Here is a 19,489-nt window from a genome sequence, read left to right on the forward strand (position 1 = left end):
CTGGCTGGAGCAGCATCTAATAACCAGCTCGCAAAATAAAACAAAATAAAAACAAAACAACAAACACGAAAACACCAGACATTATGATACAGACTCATAATTTGCACCGATGTTTTTTCGAAATTCTACGCGAAAAGTGAGCGCGAGAGCCCTCGTTGCGACTGCTTGCTGAAGTCAAAGTAAACTTTATTGTCATCTCCGCTACATACAGTCCAGTATATAGAGAGACGAGACGACGAGGCTCCAGTTACAGCAGTGCAAGTAAACAAACAATAAATATAAGAAGAGTAAGAAAATAAATATACACTTTAGGACTCGGGGTAAAGGGATCAATAACAATTTAAAATTTATAATTTACAGTTTGATGATTTAAAGTCTCACACACAACCTGTCGACAGGGCAGGGGCCGGCTGCTGCCAAATAGAGCATTTCATTCATAATGTTGTAAATCCAAGCCCATTATGTATTATTATGTATTCATGATTTGAATCCTGGTTTGTTTGAAATCCCAGAAATAAACCTTAGACAAAGCATATCTGTGAACTAAGGTGTAGGTCTATTAGGTTATCTTGTGGTGATCCTCGGGTTGGGGGATGGGTGTTCATACTGGAGCGCAAAATTAAAACCAATGGAAGATGGACAAGAAAAGTTCAAAGCCATCAGGTGCTCAGTTTAGAAAAAGGAGAAAACAAGAGGATGAGAAACAAGAAAAATATACAGATAAGCGGACGTGTCATTGGATAATGGCAGGTCATCCTGAAACAATCAGAATCAGAATACTTTATTAATCCCTAAGGAAATTATGTGGGTTACAGTTGCTCCAAGAAGAAATTGTAAAAATAGCAACAGTAACAGACTAAACTCCAAACAATACATTATGTTACAGATTTTACACATTTAAGAAATAGCACTAATATATACAGATCACTCAGTTATAAATATCAAGGATTAACAGAGGCGATTATAAATAAATATCAAGAAAATTGACAAGAATATTACAGAGTAGGGTGTAACTATTGCAATGTTTACAGTGCATTAGATGGAGGAGTTGTCCAGGGAGATGGCCACAAGCCACAGATTTCCTGTGTTGTTCAGTGGTGGTTTTTTTGGTCATCTCAGTCTCTCACTGAACGTGCTCCTGTGGCTAGTAGGTCATGGAGTGGGTGGGGGGTATTATCCATGATTGTCCTTATCTTGGACAACATCTGCCTCTCAGACACCACCCTAACCACCCTCCAGAGGGAGTGGCACCAAACAGGCTAGGACCGCGAAGTTTGAAATTCGCGTTTGTAAAATAGTTTAAGGTGTGGTCAGAATCCTCAAAAGTTGCGCATAAATCACTATACACAAGCGTTTGTAACACATGCAGCTAAATTTCACTCTGAACTACAACGGAAAAAGGGCGAAACGTCTTTATCAAAGGTGCAGTTAAATGCTGCGACAATATTTTACAGTACGGCAACTTTATTGTATATATTCTTTTTTAATTCGTTTTCTGCATGGAGATGATATTTTCTTTAAATATTTTTTAAAAAGTGATCGACTAACGCAATTCGTTTTAACGAAAGAAATAATCAGACTTAATTAACGTGATGAGTTTTCGTTACGATTTTCAGTTATTGATACTTCTTGTTTATAAAGTGATGAATTAATGATTAAAAATACAAATATATATATAAAATATTACAACAATACGGTTTAAAAACAAAAACAAAAAACGTTTGAATCGAAACTGTGAAACTAAATGAGAAACAATTTTTACGGGAAACTTATTCTGAATAAATAAAGCCGACATGTTTATCACTCCACTTTGCTTGGGTGACACTGGGAGTCAAGGTGATGAGGATGACGTGTTGAGCGGCAGGTATAAAAGCAGAAGCCAACAATCGAATGTGACTTTCACGTGTGAGCGCTTCCAGGAGCTTTTTCTACAAGTACTTTGAAAACTCTACACCAACGACTTCCAAAGTTCAGCCGCCTCTTAGCCGCCGCATAACATTTCTTGCGCTTCTACACTAGCCTGTACGGCAGCGCCTTTTCTCCTTCTTTACCGATCGCAGACCCGAGCACACTTACACGCGCGCACACAATGCATTGGGACAGCCTGGTTGCATCATATTCAAAAATTCATTAAAAATCATACTTGATAGTTGACATCAAACTTTCAACACATTCCTCCTCTGGGCCACCTACTGTCCCTCTGAGCCAAGTTTCATCTATATCTGCTGTAGTATTCCACAAAAAATAAAGGAAAAGTCTGTTCACATTTAACAACTTTCAAGGAGTGTAATAGCGTCTTATTAAAAATATAATAAAAAACATCTGTGATAGTTGACATGAATTTCTCAACAGATTCCTCTTCTTTGACACCTACACAATGCTACACATGCTAAAGTGGCAACCGCTAACAGTACTCAAGCAAATTTAAGTAAATGCAAGTTTTTGGAAAAATGTACTTCCAACAGTACTTTATTGCACCATGTTCATTCACTCACGAGCTGCTGTAATATGAATCAAATGGCTGAATTGCCACCTCAGCATGCAGTCAAGTTCTATACTCTTGCTAATGACCTACTAATTATATTCAGGTGTGTTGCAACAGGCACACATGGTTTCAGAGACTGGAGTTCGAGACCCCTGTTGTCATGTAATGCTTATGTTTTCATTTAAAAAACAGACACAATGAAAATATTCAAAAAAATGACAATTTATTTACTTTGGAGACACAAAAATTGTCTAGTAGAAAATGTTTGTCAGCTGAATGAATTCATTTTTTTATTGTCTTGCCCTTTAATGTACATGCTAGTTTTGTTTTGACAACTACCTATTAAAACTGAGACATTGTGTTCATGTCCTTTAACTCTACAGTTTGCGTTACAGCACCTTTCTTTATTAAATTTGTCTTCACTAAAGAATTTCTGGTTTGCATTTGCACAGTTGTAACATCAGTTGCAATTAAAATAAAGGGTTTTAGACATGTCACTTCTGTCTCCTGTGAACAGTCACAGTGGGTGAGTGTAATCGGTTCTGTCCTCTTCATGGATCTTCAGATGTGTGTTTAATTGGCTCTTCCTTTGAAAGGTTTTCCCACAAAACAAGCACGAATGAGGCCTCTCCCCTGTGTGCGTCACCCTGTGAGTCTCCATGTCACCTTTACGATTGAAGCGCCTGCCGCACTCTGTGCACTGGTACGGTCGCTCTCCTGTGTGGATTCTCATGTGTAACGTCAGGGCTCCGCTCTGCCTGAAGTTCACGCCGCATTCCTTACAGCGGTAAGGCTTCTCTCCTGTGTGGATCCTCACGTGATCTTTCAAATGACTCGACTCTTTAAAACGCTTAGCACAAATGGGGCATGTGTGCCTTCTCTCCCTTATGAAATGATTTCCATCTTCTTCCATACTGTCTCCATCCTTGGAGTTCAACTCAGAGATTTGTCTTTTCTGTTGTCTTGTTCCCGATGGTTTGAGCAGCTTAATCCCCACACCCTCTATGTTTTTAGTATGCTCACTCTGACCAACAAGCTGCTCTGGCTCTACAGAGTGGACAGACTGAAACTTTCCAGACAGTGTACAGCCTTCAACATCTGTCCTGTTTTCTGTAGTAAATGCATTGTTGCTCAGACTGCATTTAGGGCTCAGGGTTAGAGAAGGAGCCTCATTATAATCATCTACCGGCTGATGAGGTAGTGTACAGTCACAGTCCGCCTCTTCCTGAGGTTTAGATGATGTAAACGCCTGCACTTTTATGATCTTGGATGTATGACGGTTGTAGCGGTGCTGATACTGGCTCTGGTCTTGTTGAGTCCCATGATTCTTAGAATAAGTGATCTCCAGTGGATCTAAAAAAATATTATATTATTATTATAAAATATTATATTAAAATATTAATAATAAATTGCCATCATTTTTAATTATTTATATCTAATTAGTACCACGGTTATCAGTATATTTGAACATGAGAGACGGCTGCGTTTGACATTTCCTTTCACCTTTCTGTTTAACATTGAAACACAACATGAATGTAAAGGAAATCTGTCGTTTACTGCAGTGATACACTTGAGATTTGGTCACTCAGACAGGTATTAGCTCATGAATGTAAACAAACCTGCTCATTATGGGAAGCATCTCCAGCTCATGCAATGAAAAACACACTATTTTTCTCATTCCAGCACTCGGACTGATATAAGAACAAAATAACTGATGCCAGCTTTTGCTGAATGTGCTTTTACTCAGTCCTCTCCTCACCTTCTGGGTTAAGTTGTTGAACTTCTGACTCCGCGTTTATTCCGCAGGTAGATGTTAAACACTCATCTCCGTGTGGCTCAGCTTTGATAGCTGCTGCCTGCTCAACAGTTAATACAGTGTATAGGTGCAAGGGTGGATCCTCGTGATCTCCTCTTGTCACAACCTCAGGTGACACTGTGGCATCACTCTGCTGCCTACAGGAGGCTCCTTGCTGAGCATCCCTTTGATCATGCTCCTCTTTAATGTGCAGGATGCTCTGGGGCTTTGGGCTCACATGTGAGCCCTCAGGAGGAGCCTCTTCATCACTGCGGGCACTCAAAAGATGATCTGCTGAATGGTACGACAAAAGTCTAGAGGTGAAACAGCTGCAGCCTTTAACATAAAGTAATGAGTATTACATTTACACACCTGATCTGTGTAGCCTGACTTCAGGCCAGGAGAGCAGTGATCGCAGCTGATTTATCTCCTGCTTGGATCGGCTGATCTCTCCCTGGTAGTCTATTAAGGTTTTCTCCACAGCCCCGAAAATCTCCACCGCCGCCGCGGTGAGCCGCTCGGTGATGAGCGCATTTAGGTGGTGCAGTGTGCCCATGTCTGGTCTGATCCGGTGGAGGTTTCACTGATCAGCTCCAGACATTGGCTTCCTCGTCGGTGTCAGCGACAAGCGTTAAGCTGTTGGGATATCTCCCTCTGCTGGTCACACGCGATGTTTTCTGCACCACATGCTCGCACCTGACTTGTAGCCATGTTAGCGCAGATAACTGCAAAAGCCCCGTTTTTTTACATGTAATTAAAATTACTTAGTCGGAAGAAAAAGCAAAGTAAAGTGTGTTTTTATATGACACAGACTATATTAGACACACAAATAAGAAAACAAATACTGCAAATCTTGAATTAGGAGTATAACTTGTGAAGAAAAGCAAGAGTTCAAACAAACTACTGTGGTTTTAATTTTAATTTTAATATGTTCCTGGTCTTCGTGGAAACTCCTGCATCATTTGGAGGGGTGTGGGTGACCTTTTAGAGAGAGAGACCTTTAAAAATGCACAGGCTTACATTTCAAAATACTGTTGAGACAATTCATTTTATTATTGATGCGCAAATTCCTGAGACATAGACTATGGTGTTAAAATTCTGTATTCATTTGGATTTTAAGATTTGGACTTTAGGCCACTGAGTGCTACAAAGGAAAACACACTAAATCATGAGGACACATTACTGTTATTACTATTACTGTACATAAAACTATTTAAATACACATTTTTTTAAGTAAACATTATGAAGACACCAAAACATTCAGAAATCAATTTCTAGGAATTTCAGAGTGGTATGATGAAATCCATGTATGTGTTTATTGCTCTTTGCTTTATTTTCTATAGTGTAGTTCAGAAAGTGAATAAGGTACGGTAAAAGATGAACTGTTACACTCCAAAACCTACACGCAGAGACACCACATACATTTGTGTCTCAGTTTGCGTTTCTTATGTCAAACAGAAAGACAGCCGTGTGTCCTTGCTTTGTTCTTGGGAAATCAAGGAAAAGGGTCAGAGGTTACAGATCAAATCAAGATATCAGAACAGATGAAGAAGTCGTTTATGGACAAATTTATACATTTTTATTAGGATGAATTCCTGAATTCCTGACCTGTACACAGTCATCAAGGATGCCAGATTATTATACAGTGCATGGATGTTCAGTTTATTACACTGATGCAAGCCACATGCTTAGAAGTTCAAAGAACAGGGTTGCACAAGTCTCATTAATGTAAACAAACAGCAACCACGCATTATCCTTTGATTTTGACTTTACCATACACACAGTCACACCTCTGTGGTGCAGAAAGGAACTGTGATTTTTAAAGTGAACTAAAGCTCAGTAGCCGTTATATACAGATGAATCTAATATTCACTAGTCTTCTGTTGTCACTATAGCTTTTTTGCTGGGCTTTATTAGTGTGTGTGGATGCTCTGGTCATGCTTTAGAGAGGTGGAACTTGGATATGGAATTACTCATCAGTCTGACGATGGCATAGGAAGCAGTCCCAGGCATTTGTAGCAGGAGCAGCCACTTGCAAACAATAAGGGGAGACAAACTCCCTCTTTACAAATAAAATGCCAATGTGATGCTGCCTGTGCAGAAGAAATGAAAATGAAGGGAACAGAAACTACATGCTGCAATGGTTGCATATACAATTTGGTTTTCTTGCACATTCCCTGTATGTTTTGCAGAATGAAGTTATTGCCTTAGTTTTTGAAGACTTTTTGACATCGTCAGTAGCCAGTGTTAGAATGAAGCTGGAATGCGTTTGTGTCACAGACAAATCACTGAATTTATTCTGAATTGATATGTGAATTCCCATTATCAAAATATATTTCTTATTAGATTAAAAAGAAATTACACTTGTAGTAATACTTAACTGATGAACGTCTAGTAATCAGTCAGGGTGTAAACTTTCAGAGATAAAATGCATGTCTCCCCCACCCCCCTTTGTTTCACAGAAAGCGTATTAGAACACATAAAACATCATGCACTTGGAAACTTTGGAGTATACAAACACGGAGTACTTTTTCCTTCCACGACAGAATGCAAACCACTTTGGAAAAGACATCCAATCAAAACATTGTATGTCAATTACTGAGCACAGAGAGAGAGAGAAACTGTTACTAATGTGTTTCAGACTACAAGAAATACAGCATTCAGCAAACAACACCTCTGAAAGAGAAGGAGTAAAAGACTATATCTAATAACTTTACCCAACAACACTTGTATCTACAATGAGTGTACTTGGACACACCGACATTGGTTTTATGACCACCGTTTTGCATTCTGCACAGACAAACTTCACTTCCGTCTTCTTCTATCACGCCTGATTGCCCTGCTTAAAGACGCTGAGGTGCTACTTGCAAAATGAAAAGAGACAATTACATTTGACTGGGGTAGGAAGTGGGCCCTCCCACCTGGCTATACTCAGATGGCTGACCCATATTGCCCTGGGTGTTGTAGCTCCCTGACTGGTCAAAACTTCCCTGGTTGTATGACTGCTGGCTAAATGTGCCGCCCTGCTTCTCAGACGCCCCGGCTGCAAATCTTGAAGCACCCTTGTGCCAGCCGGTCTCCTTGAAGACAAACCAGATATTTCCAGCCCATAGAACAAAGTTGAGAAACCCAAAAACCTGAAGAGACAGTGAAAGAAACAAATTTACAATAAACATCAAAACATTCAAATAATCTTGGCATAACTGCCCCCACATATTCATTCAGCTTGAACCACAATTTCTGCCTTTTTCACTGGTTACATCTCCCATACACTACCATAACATCAGTCGTTCACACTGTTCAGCTATTTCAGGTTCCACACATCAGTTTAAACATGTTCAGAAAACTGAGCTTTTCTAGTTGATCTTTTCATGCATTTCCACATCTTTTGTACCTACCACTGAGGTGTTGAGTCCAGACCAGCGAGGTCCATGCAAAGATCCACATTTGTTGGTCTGGTCTTTGCAGGCAGAGATGAGGAGCTGCACCTCATCTGGATCGGTGGCCACTTTGACATCGGACAGGGCCTTGGCCCAAGCGGAGGAACTGACCAGCCACAAGAAGGAGAACACTACTGTCACTACAAAATCCTGGAAGAAACGAGAGCGATCATATCCATGAGAATTCAGCGCAATAAAACTATAGCATTACTTTAAATGCTTACTTTAAATGAGTGAATAGTTAGTTTGTGAGTCAATGGAAGACGTCAACCTGGAAGAATAGAGGGTCAGACTATGTGCATAACGTACTCTTGATAAACTACCTAATAAGGACTGAGAAAGTGTTTCATCGACTGTACTCACAATGAGTGGTGCTCGGCTGTTTTCGTGGTACTTGTTTAAAAAGAAGATGTAGATAATGGCAGCCGTGAGGGAATAAAGGAAGGCGAAGACTGCAATGGTGACAAAGAACTCAGCAGAGGATGAATAGTCTCCGGTCAGGAAAACACGCTCCCTCCTCATGGCTTCACACATGGGTGCTTCAAAGGACACCTGGTGCAACCTGGTGCACACACGCACGCATGCACGGGTCAAGTACAAAAGCAATGAACAATTAACTTTCACTGTCAGCAGTTCATACATTTCATATAAAGCTCTTAGATCCCAAAATGTCAGCAGGCTGTCAGACACATGAAGGCCAATCACCTGAAAGGATAACCAAAGTCAATGCCAATGCTGAGGTTGCTGCTGGCCTTCTCCATGCAGTCCACGCTAACCTGCAGCTGCCCAGTATAACCGCCACATGTTGCAAATGCGAAGATGGAAAAGAGCTGCAGAAACACAAAGAAAAAAGCATCACATGCTCATCCAAAAAAGATACTACAAGTAATATAAAGGGGACACTCTGAGAAGAGAACAATCAGTTTTCTTCAAACACATTAACAAAGGCCTCAGTACAGGGTTGGGCAGATGAGCAGGCTCACCCGGATGAGCTGGAGGAAGTGGCTGAGGAGAGGGAGTTCTGGGCTCCACTCAGGGTGCTGCCACCACGGCCCAACCCCCCAAGCAGTAGAAAATGGATGGACGGTTGGGTAACGTTTACTTTTTCCTTCTCAGCTCGATAACAATCATTTACCAAAAACTTAAAGTTACAGTTTTACATAGAAGAAAGTTCCAATGTGAAGGAGACTCAGTTTGACTCATCTGCTGCATTCCCTCACTCCACACTACTGTTGTTTTTACTTTGCTGGCTATTGTGTGACTCAAGTCCAGCTAAACTTTACACAGGTTAACACTGATTAGCAGTAATTGAAATCATGGCTGGGGAAAAGCCACATTGCAGATTTGTTAGGATTTTATTTTTAATTTGTTTGCCATTTGGGGGCAGCAGAACACCATTTAAGTACCAGAGACTGTATCATCACTTTATGGTCTGCTGTCTGTTTAGACATATTTTATAATCTCACCACTATCTCATAATGCCTGCAGATACCTATCTGGGGAATCAGGGTTAGAAGAAGCATTATCTAAATTAACTTTAATTCCACTGGGGGGAAAAAAAACAAAAAAACAAAAAACTACATGCATTCAAACAAGTGGACAAAGGAAAATCCACTCAAAGATGGTTTGGGAAGCATTTGAATATCCTTTATAGTGAAATGCTATTGTGTGTGAAATGTGTCCCTCAAAAACAGAAAAGTAGTTGATCAGTGCAAATGACTTTGTCTTATGGATATGTATATATGAGTCATATATAACATTTTCTTTTGTTCTTCAGGTGTCCTGTCTAGCAAACAGATTAATTGCATAATTGTGCTGGCAGCCCTTTGATCTTTTAGTGGTAGTGACATAAGACGCAAGAAAAAATCTGTAGTTGGCTGGACACTTGTGTTAACAGCATGACAGGAACAGGTGTTGAATGGCATTAGGCCCTGAGAAACACAAGAAAATTGTGACAGAGTGATACATATATAGTTATACATATATAGTCACAAAACATGCATAGAGAGGAAAAAAAATCAGACTTATAACAAGTTTTCTCTTTAAATCTAAACTCAGATGTTTCGCTAAAGCTAATCTAAACCTAAAGTTATATTTCTGTGCAGAAAAAGTATTTGTGAGTTATAAGTCATTATAGCAAAAATAAAGTATGTAAGTTTCCTCCACTTTTCTCTAGATGATGGTGGAAAACAATATTCCAAAATGTCGAACTTTTGTACAAGGAAGGGACAATTTTATAAGGAATGGCCCTCTCGAAAGGATACAGAATTAACAAGAAGCAAATGTGGTACTTGACAAAAAAATTTACTATGAAAATGTTAAACCACAAGTCATACTGATATTTTTAGGAAGCCATAGAACTGGCAAACTCTCACACTATGTCAGCTGGGACCAGCTCAAGTCCCTTGCGTACAATGAGATCAATAAAAGGCTAAAGAAATGAATGGATAGATAATACTACAGTTTATCATCTTGAATATTTGAGGGGCTAGTCTTTCTTACAAGTTTCTTTCACTAAATACTCCTGAAGAGTTTCAGTCAGGTTTCAGAGCTCAGCACAGCACAGAAACAGCTTTAGTGAAGGTTACAACGATCTTCTTATGGCCTCTGACAGTGGACTCATCTCTGTGCTTGTCCTGCTAGACCTTAGTGCAGCATTCGATACTGTCGACCATAATATCCTATTAGAGTGATTAGAACATGCTGTAGGTATTACAGGTACTGCACTGCAGTGGTTTGTATCATATCTATCTAATAGACTCCAATTTGTTCATGTAAATGGAGAGTCCTCTTCACACACTGAGGTTAATTATGGAGTTGCACAGGGTTCAGTGCTAGGACCAATTCTCTTTACATTATACATGCTTCCCTTAGGCAGCATCATTAGAAGACATAGCATACATTTTCACTGCAATGCAGATGACACCCAGCTCTATCTATCCATGAAGCCAGATAACACACACCAATTAGTTAAACTGCAGGAATGTCTTAAAGACATTCTAACTTTCTGCTCCTTAGCACAGATAAAACTGAGGTTATTGTACTCGGCCCTGAAAATCTTAGAAATATGGTATCTAACCAGATTCTTACTCTGGATGGCATTACCTTGGCCTCCAGTAACGCTGTGAGGAACCTTGGAGTCATTTTTGACCAGGACATGTCCTTCAACGCACATATTAAACAAATATGTAAGACTGCGTTCTTCCATTTGCGCAACATCTCTAAAATTAGAAATATCCTGTCTCAGAGTGACGCTGAAAATTTAGTTCATGCATTTATTACTTCCAGGCCGGACAACTGCAATTCATTATTATCAGGATGTCCAAAAAACTCCCTGAAAAGCCTTCAGTTAATCCAAAATGCTGCAGCAAGAGTACTGACAGGGACTAGCAAGAGAGAGCATATTTCTCCTGTATTGGCTTCCCTTCATTGGCTTCCTGTTAAATCCAGAATTGAATTCAAAATCCTGCTCCTTACATACAAGGTCTTGAATAATCAGGCCCCATCTTATCTTAATGACCTTATAGTACCATATAAGGTATCATATCATTAGAGCACTTTGCTCTCACACTGCAGGCTTACTTGTTGTTCCTAGAGTATTTAAAAGTAGAATTGGAGGGAGAACATTCAGTTTTCAGGCCCCTCTTCTATGTCCGGCGTCTCCTTTCCAGTCACCTTTTTCACTCACTATGTGTCAATAGACCTCTCTGCATCGAATCATACTTGTTTATTAATCTCTGTCTCTCTTCCACAGCATGTCCTCTATCCTGTTTTCCTTCTCTCACCCCAACTGGTCGCAGCAGATGGCCCCGCCCCTCCCTGAGCCTGGTTCTGCTGGAAGTTTCTTCCTGTTAAAAGGGAGTTTTTCCTTCCCACTGTCACCAAAGTGCTTGCTCATAGGGGGTCATATGATTGTTGGGTTTTTCTCTTTATGTATTATTGTAGGGTCTACCTTACAATATAAAGCGCCTTGAGGCGACTGTAGTTGTGATTTGGCGCTTTATAAAAAAAATTGAATTGAATTGAATTGTGTCAAATTCCACTTACTACAGTACCTCAGTGGTTCTGCTCTATGTGCCTGGGGCTTTCATGGCTGGGGATTAAAAAAGGTTGCTGACACGACACCGCTTCCATTGTGAATAAGTCCAAATGCATAAAACACACATGAAGTGAAAACAAGCTGCTCATTACAGTCACCAAACATGAACGTGCAGCGAGCACATAATCATAGTCACACACTTCCCCTGCCCTTAACATCTTTCCTCCCCTAGCCCAGTTGTCCATATAAAGCTCTCATAGCCTCAAGAGTTCTCACAACCATAATCACCATAATCAGACCTGACGCCTGGTTAGCATTAGCCTCCCCTCTCCCATATTACAGGCAGCTGGACATGCAGCTTGCCAGCAGCTGTGGAGGTTTTGCAGCATCTCTGCTTGTCTGAAAGAATGTCAGCCTCTGGAGGGCACTATCAGATCACTGAGCTGGACTATGCCACACTGAATGGATGCTTTCATGTTCGTGAAGGGAACAGGGGCTAAGCACACATATGTCATCTTGCAAAGAAAAGATTTATGGGTCATGCAATGAGAAATCAGTGAGTGCGTCCCAGATGAGCCGCTAAAATTCAGCAGATATTTGCAAATGAAACTGTAGACATTAAATGAAGGTGTCAAAATGTTTTAATTGATGTCATTTTTTTAGTATTTCTGAGTCCCCCTAACTTTATAAGTACTAGAAAAGTTGTATGAATTTTATTTTACATTTCATTTACACCCCCACCCTTCATTCACTGCTTCTGCTGTGTTATTGTTCAAATTTATAATGTAGCCATAAGCTTCATTTCTTTCATTTGGTTTGTAGTTTATAAGCAGCTATTTATCATTTTCTACCAGTAGAAACTGAAGTAACAAAAATGAGTAGCACTGAGACCGTTTGATAGGCTAAATTTTTGTGTCATAATGCTTTAAAAAAAACAACAACAACAAGATTTTTAGTATCATTTTCTTCTTTTTGCATTTTTTCAACATTAATTTTCTGTTTATACACCAGAATGCAGTTACAGGTGGAGTTATATTTACTTATAAGTCATGAATAAACACATTTACTGATCATAAACTGATACAGCGAGACTTGACCTTCTTTTTCTTAAGAAGAACTTTTTTCATAGTCCTTGGAGGAAGTCCTTCCTGTGGTTCTGCACAGCAAAACTGGGGACGGCTACAGTTCCTGGGTCTATTTCAGCATCTACTTAAGTTTAGGTATTCTTCAACACAAGAACCTTTGAGTGACATAAGTGCACTGTGAGTCATTTAGACACAAGCTTATACTGTTGCGGCATGAGTAATCAAAAGGAAAATGAAATATGGATATGGGGAAGTTAAAGATCACACAGTGTGAGAGAAGAGCTACACCGACAATGCTCCGCTGTCCACACGTGGCACACAGCTAGCGTGATATTGGGTGAATAGCCCTACAAACCACTGGTCGCATTGTTGTCTATTTAGCTGTTGTTATATCAAACACTGGGTTACTGTATCATTTTATTATTATATTTTGGTTGTTTGAAAATAAATAGGAATAAGCCCTTTAATGCACGTAGTATAGGAGGGAACTCATTAATGGGCAGTTTCTTACAAAAGGTCCCTAACACGCTCCAGTCCAGAAACATTACAGCTGACAGTGGCAGCAACGTAAACTACAACCAGAACCAGTCGTTATGATACCTTTTGATATCATAACTCTGAAATGCAACAGTTACAGTGTTGGTAGCACCGTATGTACTGTAGGGAGTGTATCTTACCAAGGCTGCAGTTCCTCCACAACTGCTGCCAAGTGGTTTGTCATTTCTGGTGTTTTTCTGTTTCTATTGTTATTCACAACCTGTGTTTTATTCTTTATGTATATGTTGTAATTGAGTTCTCGTTAGTTTTATCGTTTGGTACTTGAATTTATTTCTTGTCCCTTTTCCTTCCCATTACTGTTCATAATTCTAAAAAAGTGTTTCCCTCTGTCGAGCTAGTTCTCATTTTTGTAATCAGGTATCTTTAGCGTCTTTTATTTACCTTTACTTCTGCCCCCGGCTGATTGTCCTTGTTTACATCTGTGTCTGGTTATGCTCCTGTGTCCAACCCTCTGATGTGTATAAAAGTCTTCTCTTCACTGCAGCCTTTGGTGGATTGTCTGTTTTGTTGTTATCCCTGTGTCGGACATGCTTGTTTAAGGCAAAAGAGTCAAGTGATAGCTGACTTGCAGAAGGCAATATGCAAATTGTGCTTTTCAGAGCAAGCGAGGAAATACAAAAGAGCGGCATCCAGGTCTGTTCAATGACTGAGTGACTGACTGACTGAGTTTTCAGTTCAATATCCAAAGTGTTATCCCTGTTATGTTATCCTGAAAAACACATTATCATTTGTTTAAAAAAGCGGCCATTGCCACCGTGGTGTGAATGATATTCCATTTGCAATAGCTAACATTAAATAAACCACTGACTGTAGAAAACTTTCTACTATCATTTATATAAATGTATTGATATAAATGTACACCAACATAATGTATCTAATGTTATACCTTTATACCTGTCAACAGACGTTAACATGTTTACGAATAACAAGTATACTGGATCATCTTTTTCTGGTAGCAAATTTGGTGTCGAGAATTCTGTTATTTTAATGGTATTGGTATTTACTACATTTCTAGTATGCTGACATCCCTGATGAAAACCATCAATAGATTCAATGGAATTGCAGAAAAGTGAAGTTATTCTCCAAGTTTCCCTAGTTGTATAATCTGATCTTTAAGGCTAAGTGGCAACAGTGAGCTCACAGGGGCATAAATGCACAATACTAGATGCTGCTTTGCCAAGCTAATCAGGGTCACAAAGGACCCAGCTTGGTTTGGCAGGTTCAGGTGAACCGAGATTACAGCCAGATGATAAACAGGGGACTCCAATTTCCACTTGCAGCTTCAGGCCTCAGGTGATGGCTGACTGCTGCTTACCTAGCTGTCATGGTGCACAGCTGCAACCTCTCTTGGAAATCCCTCCACTGAAGTGTTTGTTAGTGCATCACTGTCTTTAGCTTTGTTCTGTTCTGAAATTTGCCGGCCTATAAACAAACATGCCCCCCCCCCCAAAAAAAACCAAACAAACAAACAAACAAACACACGTTTAACTAATGTACATGTGCTGCTTAATCATATGCACCTCAAAGTGTTGACAGATATTGTACTTGCTGAGTAGCGTATGTGCATTTCTGGGTAAACAAACAGTAGAAAAAACAAGTGACCAGGGGAGAGACAGAGTAAATGCTCCATCGTAATTATCAAAGACAGCCCCAGATAAACATCACTCTCTGCCTGTCTCTCTGCTTGTGTATATACGTACTCCTACAGCTGCCTCCCCTGCTTGTGATTTTCAGCTCGGGTTTAGCCCCTCTCATTTCTGGCTGGGGCCTTTGAACAGGAGAGCGTGGCATTGTGGAAGTAGGGTGGATGCTAAGCCTCGCGCTCCCATGTGTTTATCTGCCTCTCCCAGCTGGGCTCCTCAGGGAACAAGAGATAGAGAGAAGGGGAATGAGAGAGGAGGGGAGAGAGGGAAAGCAAAAAGGGAGAGACGGATACAAAGAGAAGAAGAGAGAAAAGCCAGGGCGCAGGAATGAAACCCGCCTGCAATGCAAACAAAGCCTTTAAACATCTCCGTGTTTGCCGCCATCTCCTCTACCCAAAAAGGTACTGAAAAGCACTAATGTGAATATTTTAATTTGCATTCAAACCAGTGTTAAGACATATTTGCACTTCAAATAAGAATTAAGAAAAAGCAACTGTGATATTATCTACAGTTTTAAACGAGCGGTAGTGGATAAGAGTGCAATGGTTTTGTCTGAGAGTGTAGCTCGAGCGGTGTTGGGGGCTTAAATGGAGATGTGAGCAAGCACTGTGAAGGAGCGTAGGCTGGCTGAGGATTATGAAACTGATACACTGGCTTCAGGCTTGACCACCAGCAATTCGACCCACTGTCCAGTAGACACACTCTCCGTTGTGAAAAACAGGAAAATAACTAGGGAGCAGCAAAAAGATGAACCAAACATGCAACGAAATCAGGGGTGGATAATATTTTAAAGAATGGTATCTGTGGATGCAAATGAAAAAAATGAGGAGAATCACGTGAGAAAATGGAGGAGCTGCTTCAACACAAGGACCTGATAAGAGCGGCAGAGGAAGTGACACTGAGTGGGGGAGGTGAGGATCGGAAAAATGAGCTGAAACATGAGTTCGCTGATGAGCTGCACTTGACATTTTCACAAACCTCGGCACAGATGCAACACATACAGTCATACACAATCCACCTGCTCCATTCAAGTCAATAGGAGTCGGTGCAGTGTAAAGTGGCTGCCTCAGGAGGAGGAAAAACGAAATGATGAAATAAAATACAGTGGAGTTTGGGTTCAAAGTCGGGACAGTTTGATACGTCCTAAGAGTACAGTAAAAACGTCTTAAGCCACCACTCATTTCTTGAAATTTTGCTTTCAAGCAGCCAGACTTTATTTTTTAAAGTAGTCTTGAACAGTAATTCTCTAAGACAGCAGTCCCCAACCTTTATTGCGCCAAGGACCGGTTTATGTCCGACAATATTTTCAGGCCTTTAAGATGTCGCAGATAAATACAACAAAATAAAACCAGTACCAAAAAAAGAAGATTTATTCATAACGGGAAAAGGCCCAGGGAAACTGAGTTAACGATAAAAATGATAAAAACCCTGAAAACCATAAATTTCACACATGAGCCTCAACTCTCGTGGCCCGGTACCAAATGATTTACGGACCAGTGGGTTGGTGGGTTGGGAGGTTGGGGAGCGCTGCTCCTCTAAGATATCATAAAAACTTTCAAAATCTTTCTTTGGGGGCTTTTTCCACTTATTTTTAGTCCAGTGCTGGAAGCCATGTCCTTAAGAAAAAAAAAATAGTCCACCAAAGACCTGACAGAACCTGAAAAATGCATCTGGCCCTCCATTTACAGAAGTAGTCTTAGTTGTAGGGTGGCTGTCGAAAAGAAAAGGAAACGGAATTTTTTTTGGTTCAGATCATTGTAACTATGTGCAGAGAATGCCAGGAGAAAGATACAACAGTGAGTGTCTACAGCCATCTGTGAAACACAGTGGAGGCTGCATTTCAGCCAGTGGTGTTGGAAATCTTATCAAAATTTATGGAATTATGAACACGGAAGTCCAATTTTAATCCAACACGATACACCTTATGGAAAGCATGCGATTTGAAATGAAATGGAACAGTTTCCATCATGGATAAGCGTCCCCAGAGCCCAGACCTCAACATTATTGAAGTGTTAGATCATGTTGACAGAGCACCAAACAAAGGCAGTCAACATCCAAAGAAGAGCTTTGAATGTCCTTCGAGAAGCCTGCAGAACTATCCCTGAAGACTACTTTAAGAAATAAGAAGAAAGTTTGCCTAAGAGATTTCAGGCTGTGAGCAAAGGTGGTCAAACCAAATATCAACTTTCCCACTGCTTAGAACGTTTGCTTATGTACAATTTCTGTGTAGGTCTATTCATATTTCATTAAATTACTACCTATTTCTCATTTTCCTAGAAAAAATGTAAAGAACAATAGGGGTGGCTCAAGATCTTTTTACAGTATTATATTTTATATTTCAATCATAGAAATGTATCTGGGACAAATATAACACTTTCAAATGAAAGTTATACTTCTCACTAAAAATATCATTTGCTTATCTTTGAGTCAAACCAAAGTTAGCCTCATCCATGTAAACAAAACAGCATGTGCAAATGAATAGCCATCTTTTGCTTATGTGACAAGTTTCCTTGAAAGTTATTCCCAGTGGCGTTAGCTAGTTCAGCTATCGTTCAGCTAGCTAGTACAAAAGCTAGTTCAGCTAATGTAGCTAATGGTTTTTCCTTTAAATATAGTTGGAAAAATGTACTGGATCAAAGACCATTTGAAGAGATGGCAGCAAAAATGTTTTGGATCTAAGAGCTGAAACACCAATTACATCGTGTAACCTGTTCCAGAATGTCCCAGACAATCAGGAAGTCTCCAAATCTATCCACAGGTCTGACTTTCTCATCTGTTTTCTATTTTCTTGTGTATTTATACAGTATTTCCAGTTATTTAGAACTCCATGTCTGCATGTGCATGCCTCCACATGCGACTCCAAATTAGCATAATCGCTCCATGCGCATGTGTGTCAGAGTGATTGCCTAGATGGGTCTAGATGTGAGCATGCAATGTGTATGTATGTTAACACAGAGTAAAAATATCTCACTCTCTCCAGTCAGGCAGAAGCATTGGTTAGCATCTACGCACACACCAACACAAACACACATACTTTCACTTGCTCTCAGTACTGCAGCTTGCCAGTGTGCAAACACGAGCAATTTTATGGCAGCTAGTTAAGTAAAAAACAAAATTACAAAGATGTAACAAAAATAGAAGCACATTTGAGGAAGCAGACAGACACATATGTGAACTTTGATGATGGCTATCACTCAAAATGACATTCCAGTGCAAAAAGGTAACATAAATCTAATTTTTCTGATTTATTTGTTTTTAATTTGCAACAAAGACTCTCTCTCTAATAAGACTTTTCGGTTGATGGCACTGATCTGTGACTTGAGCACTATAAATGCTGCAGAGCAGAGCTGAATGTTTTCTATCACATTACATACATACATGCTTTTTTCTACCAACAGAAACACACGTGATTATACTTCATTTATTGTGATTTTCACAACTGCATTACAAAAAAGACCCACCTTCTTCACTTACTAAGGATCAGGTCACACTAAGAAGCAAAGACTGCAAGCCCTCAGTGAATCACTGTCTGATCTTCAATAGCAGCACCACAGAACAAAATCAGTAGCTCATTTAGCAGTGGCCGATCCCCCTCCTGCACAGGGAGTGCTTTGTGCCAACCACAGATCCACCCAGATTCATCTTTCTTTTTATCTCTCTCCTCTCCGGCTCTGTAAGCTTGACTGACCACAAGAAAATTTCAATTTTTTTTTTAACAATGTCTCTTCGTGGTGTTCTTCGTGTCTCTCCATGGCTACTCAGTCAGGTGATCAACTGGAACCTGGTGCCGTATCCTAGGGCGACACTTACTGTCCCTTTGAAGACGGGGTTGCCCAATGAAAATGTATCATAAACCCACAGTTTGATTCTGTCTTCAAATATTATGGTAGCCCTATATGATTAAAATGAGTAGGACCAGGGATTACAACCTTATGAAACTGACTTCTTCAAAGTATCCAATTACACTACAAGGCAGAGATGTTTTCAATGGCCAGACTTCATGGCACAGAGAAAAGCCTGTTGGGGGAAATAAGGGTCAGACCATCAATCAGTGCAAACCTTGTGACCTATTAGGGCAAGAAGAACATATATTTACTGTATATGTGTATGTGGGCGTATAAAAATGTAGTTTAATTGATCATGATTTGGATTTGAAGTCATATTGTCCAGCCTTAACACATGTAGTTAGCTCCTAACAACTGTAATGGCAGCTTCTTTGTTAACGTTATTCCCCTCTGAGGGGTTAGGACAACACTATACCCAACAACAAACAGAGTAACATGCAGAGTTAGACCCATATAAGATTTTTTTTAAAGATATTGATGATTGGTGATTTTAAAAAATCCAATATTCTCAGATATCAGGCAGTCATCACTTATAACAGGGTGTTTCTCTTGTCCTTTTGGATTTTCAGTTATCAGTTTTTATAAATGCAAATAATAAC

General features: G+C 40.0%; 2 protein-coding genes across 2 annotated transcripts in view; both read right to left on the reverse strand.

The window, feature by feature from the left end:
• Nucleotides 1-2,766: 2,766 nt before the first annotated feature.
• On the reverse strand, nt 2,767-4,886 carry LOC102192201 (zinc finger protein 182-like). The gene is made up of 3 exons (XM_005731221.1): nt 4,653-4,886; nt 4,245-4,571; nt 2,767-3,838 (listed from the first exon to the last, which is right to left on the reverse strand). The coding sequence occupies exons 1-3, from the start codon at nt 4,834-4,836 to the stop codon at nt 3,003-3,005; spliced, it is 1,347 nt and encodes a 448-aa protein (XP_005731278.1). The 5' UTR covers nt 4,837-4,886; the 3' UTR covers nt 2,767-3,002.
• A 928-nt stretch (nt 4,887-5,814) lies between these two features.
• synpra (synaptoporin a) overlaps nt 5,815-19,489 on the reverse strand; it is a 23,191-nt gene continuing 9,516 nt past the window's right edge. Inside the window, exons 3-6 of the mRNA XM_005731222.1 lie at nt 8,426-8,550; nt 8,084-8,282; nt 7,679-7,870; nt 5,815-7,417 (exon numbers count right to left, since the gene is read on the reverse strand). Of these exons, the coding sequence (XP_005731279.1) occupies nt 7,166-7,417; nt 7,679-7,870; nt 8,084-8,282; nt 8,426-8,550 (768 nt within the window). The 3' untranslated portion in view covers nt 5,815-7,165. The remainder of the gene's footprint in view (nt 7,418-7,678; nt 7,871-8,083; nt 8,283-8,425; nt 8,551-19,489) is intronic.

The sequence above is a fragment of the Pundamilia nyererei genome, unplaced genomic scaffold (assembly GCF_000239375.1).
Source record: "Pundamilia nyererei isolate P.nyererei 1_Seehausen unplaced genomic scaffold, PunNye1.0 scaffold00042, whole genome shotgun sequence".
Taxonomy (NCBI): Eukaryota; Metazoa; Chordata; class Actinopteri; order Cichliformes; family Cichlidae; genus Pundamilia; species Pundamilia nyererei.

What these genes read in the sequence shown, in the direction of transcription:
- LOC102192201 (XM_005731221.1), bottom strand. Translation starts at nt 4,836, where the DNA reads ATGGGCACACTGCACCACCTAAATGCGCTCATCACCGAGCGGCTCACC. An exon ending in AGTCAGGCTACACAGATCAG is followed by an intron (nt 4,572 to 4,652) that starts GTGTGTAAATGT and finishes ACCATTCAGCAG; the next exon opens with ATCATCTTTTGAGTGCCCGC. An exon ending in TCAACAACTTAACCCAGAAG is followed by an intron (nt 3,839 to 4,244) that starts GTGAGGAGAGGA and finishes ATATTTTTTTAG; the next exon opens with ATCCACTGGAGATCACTTAT.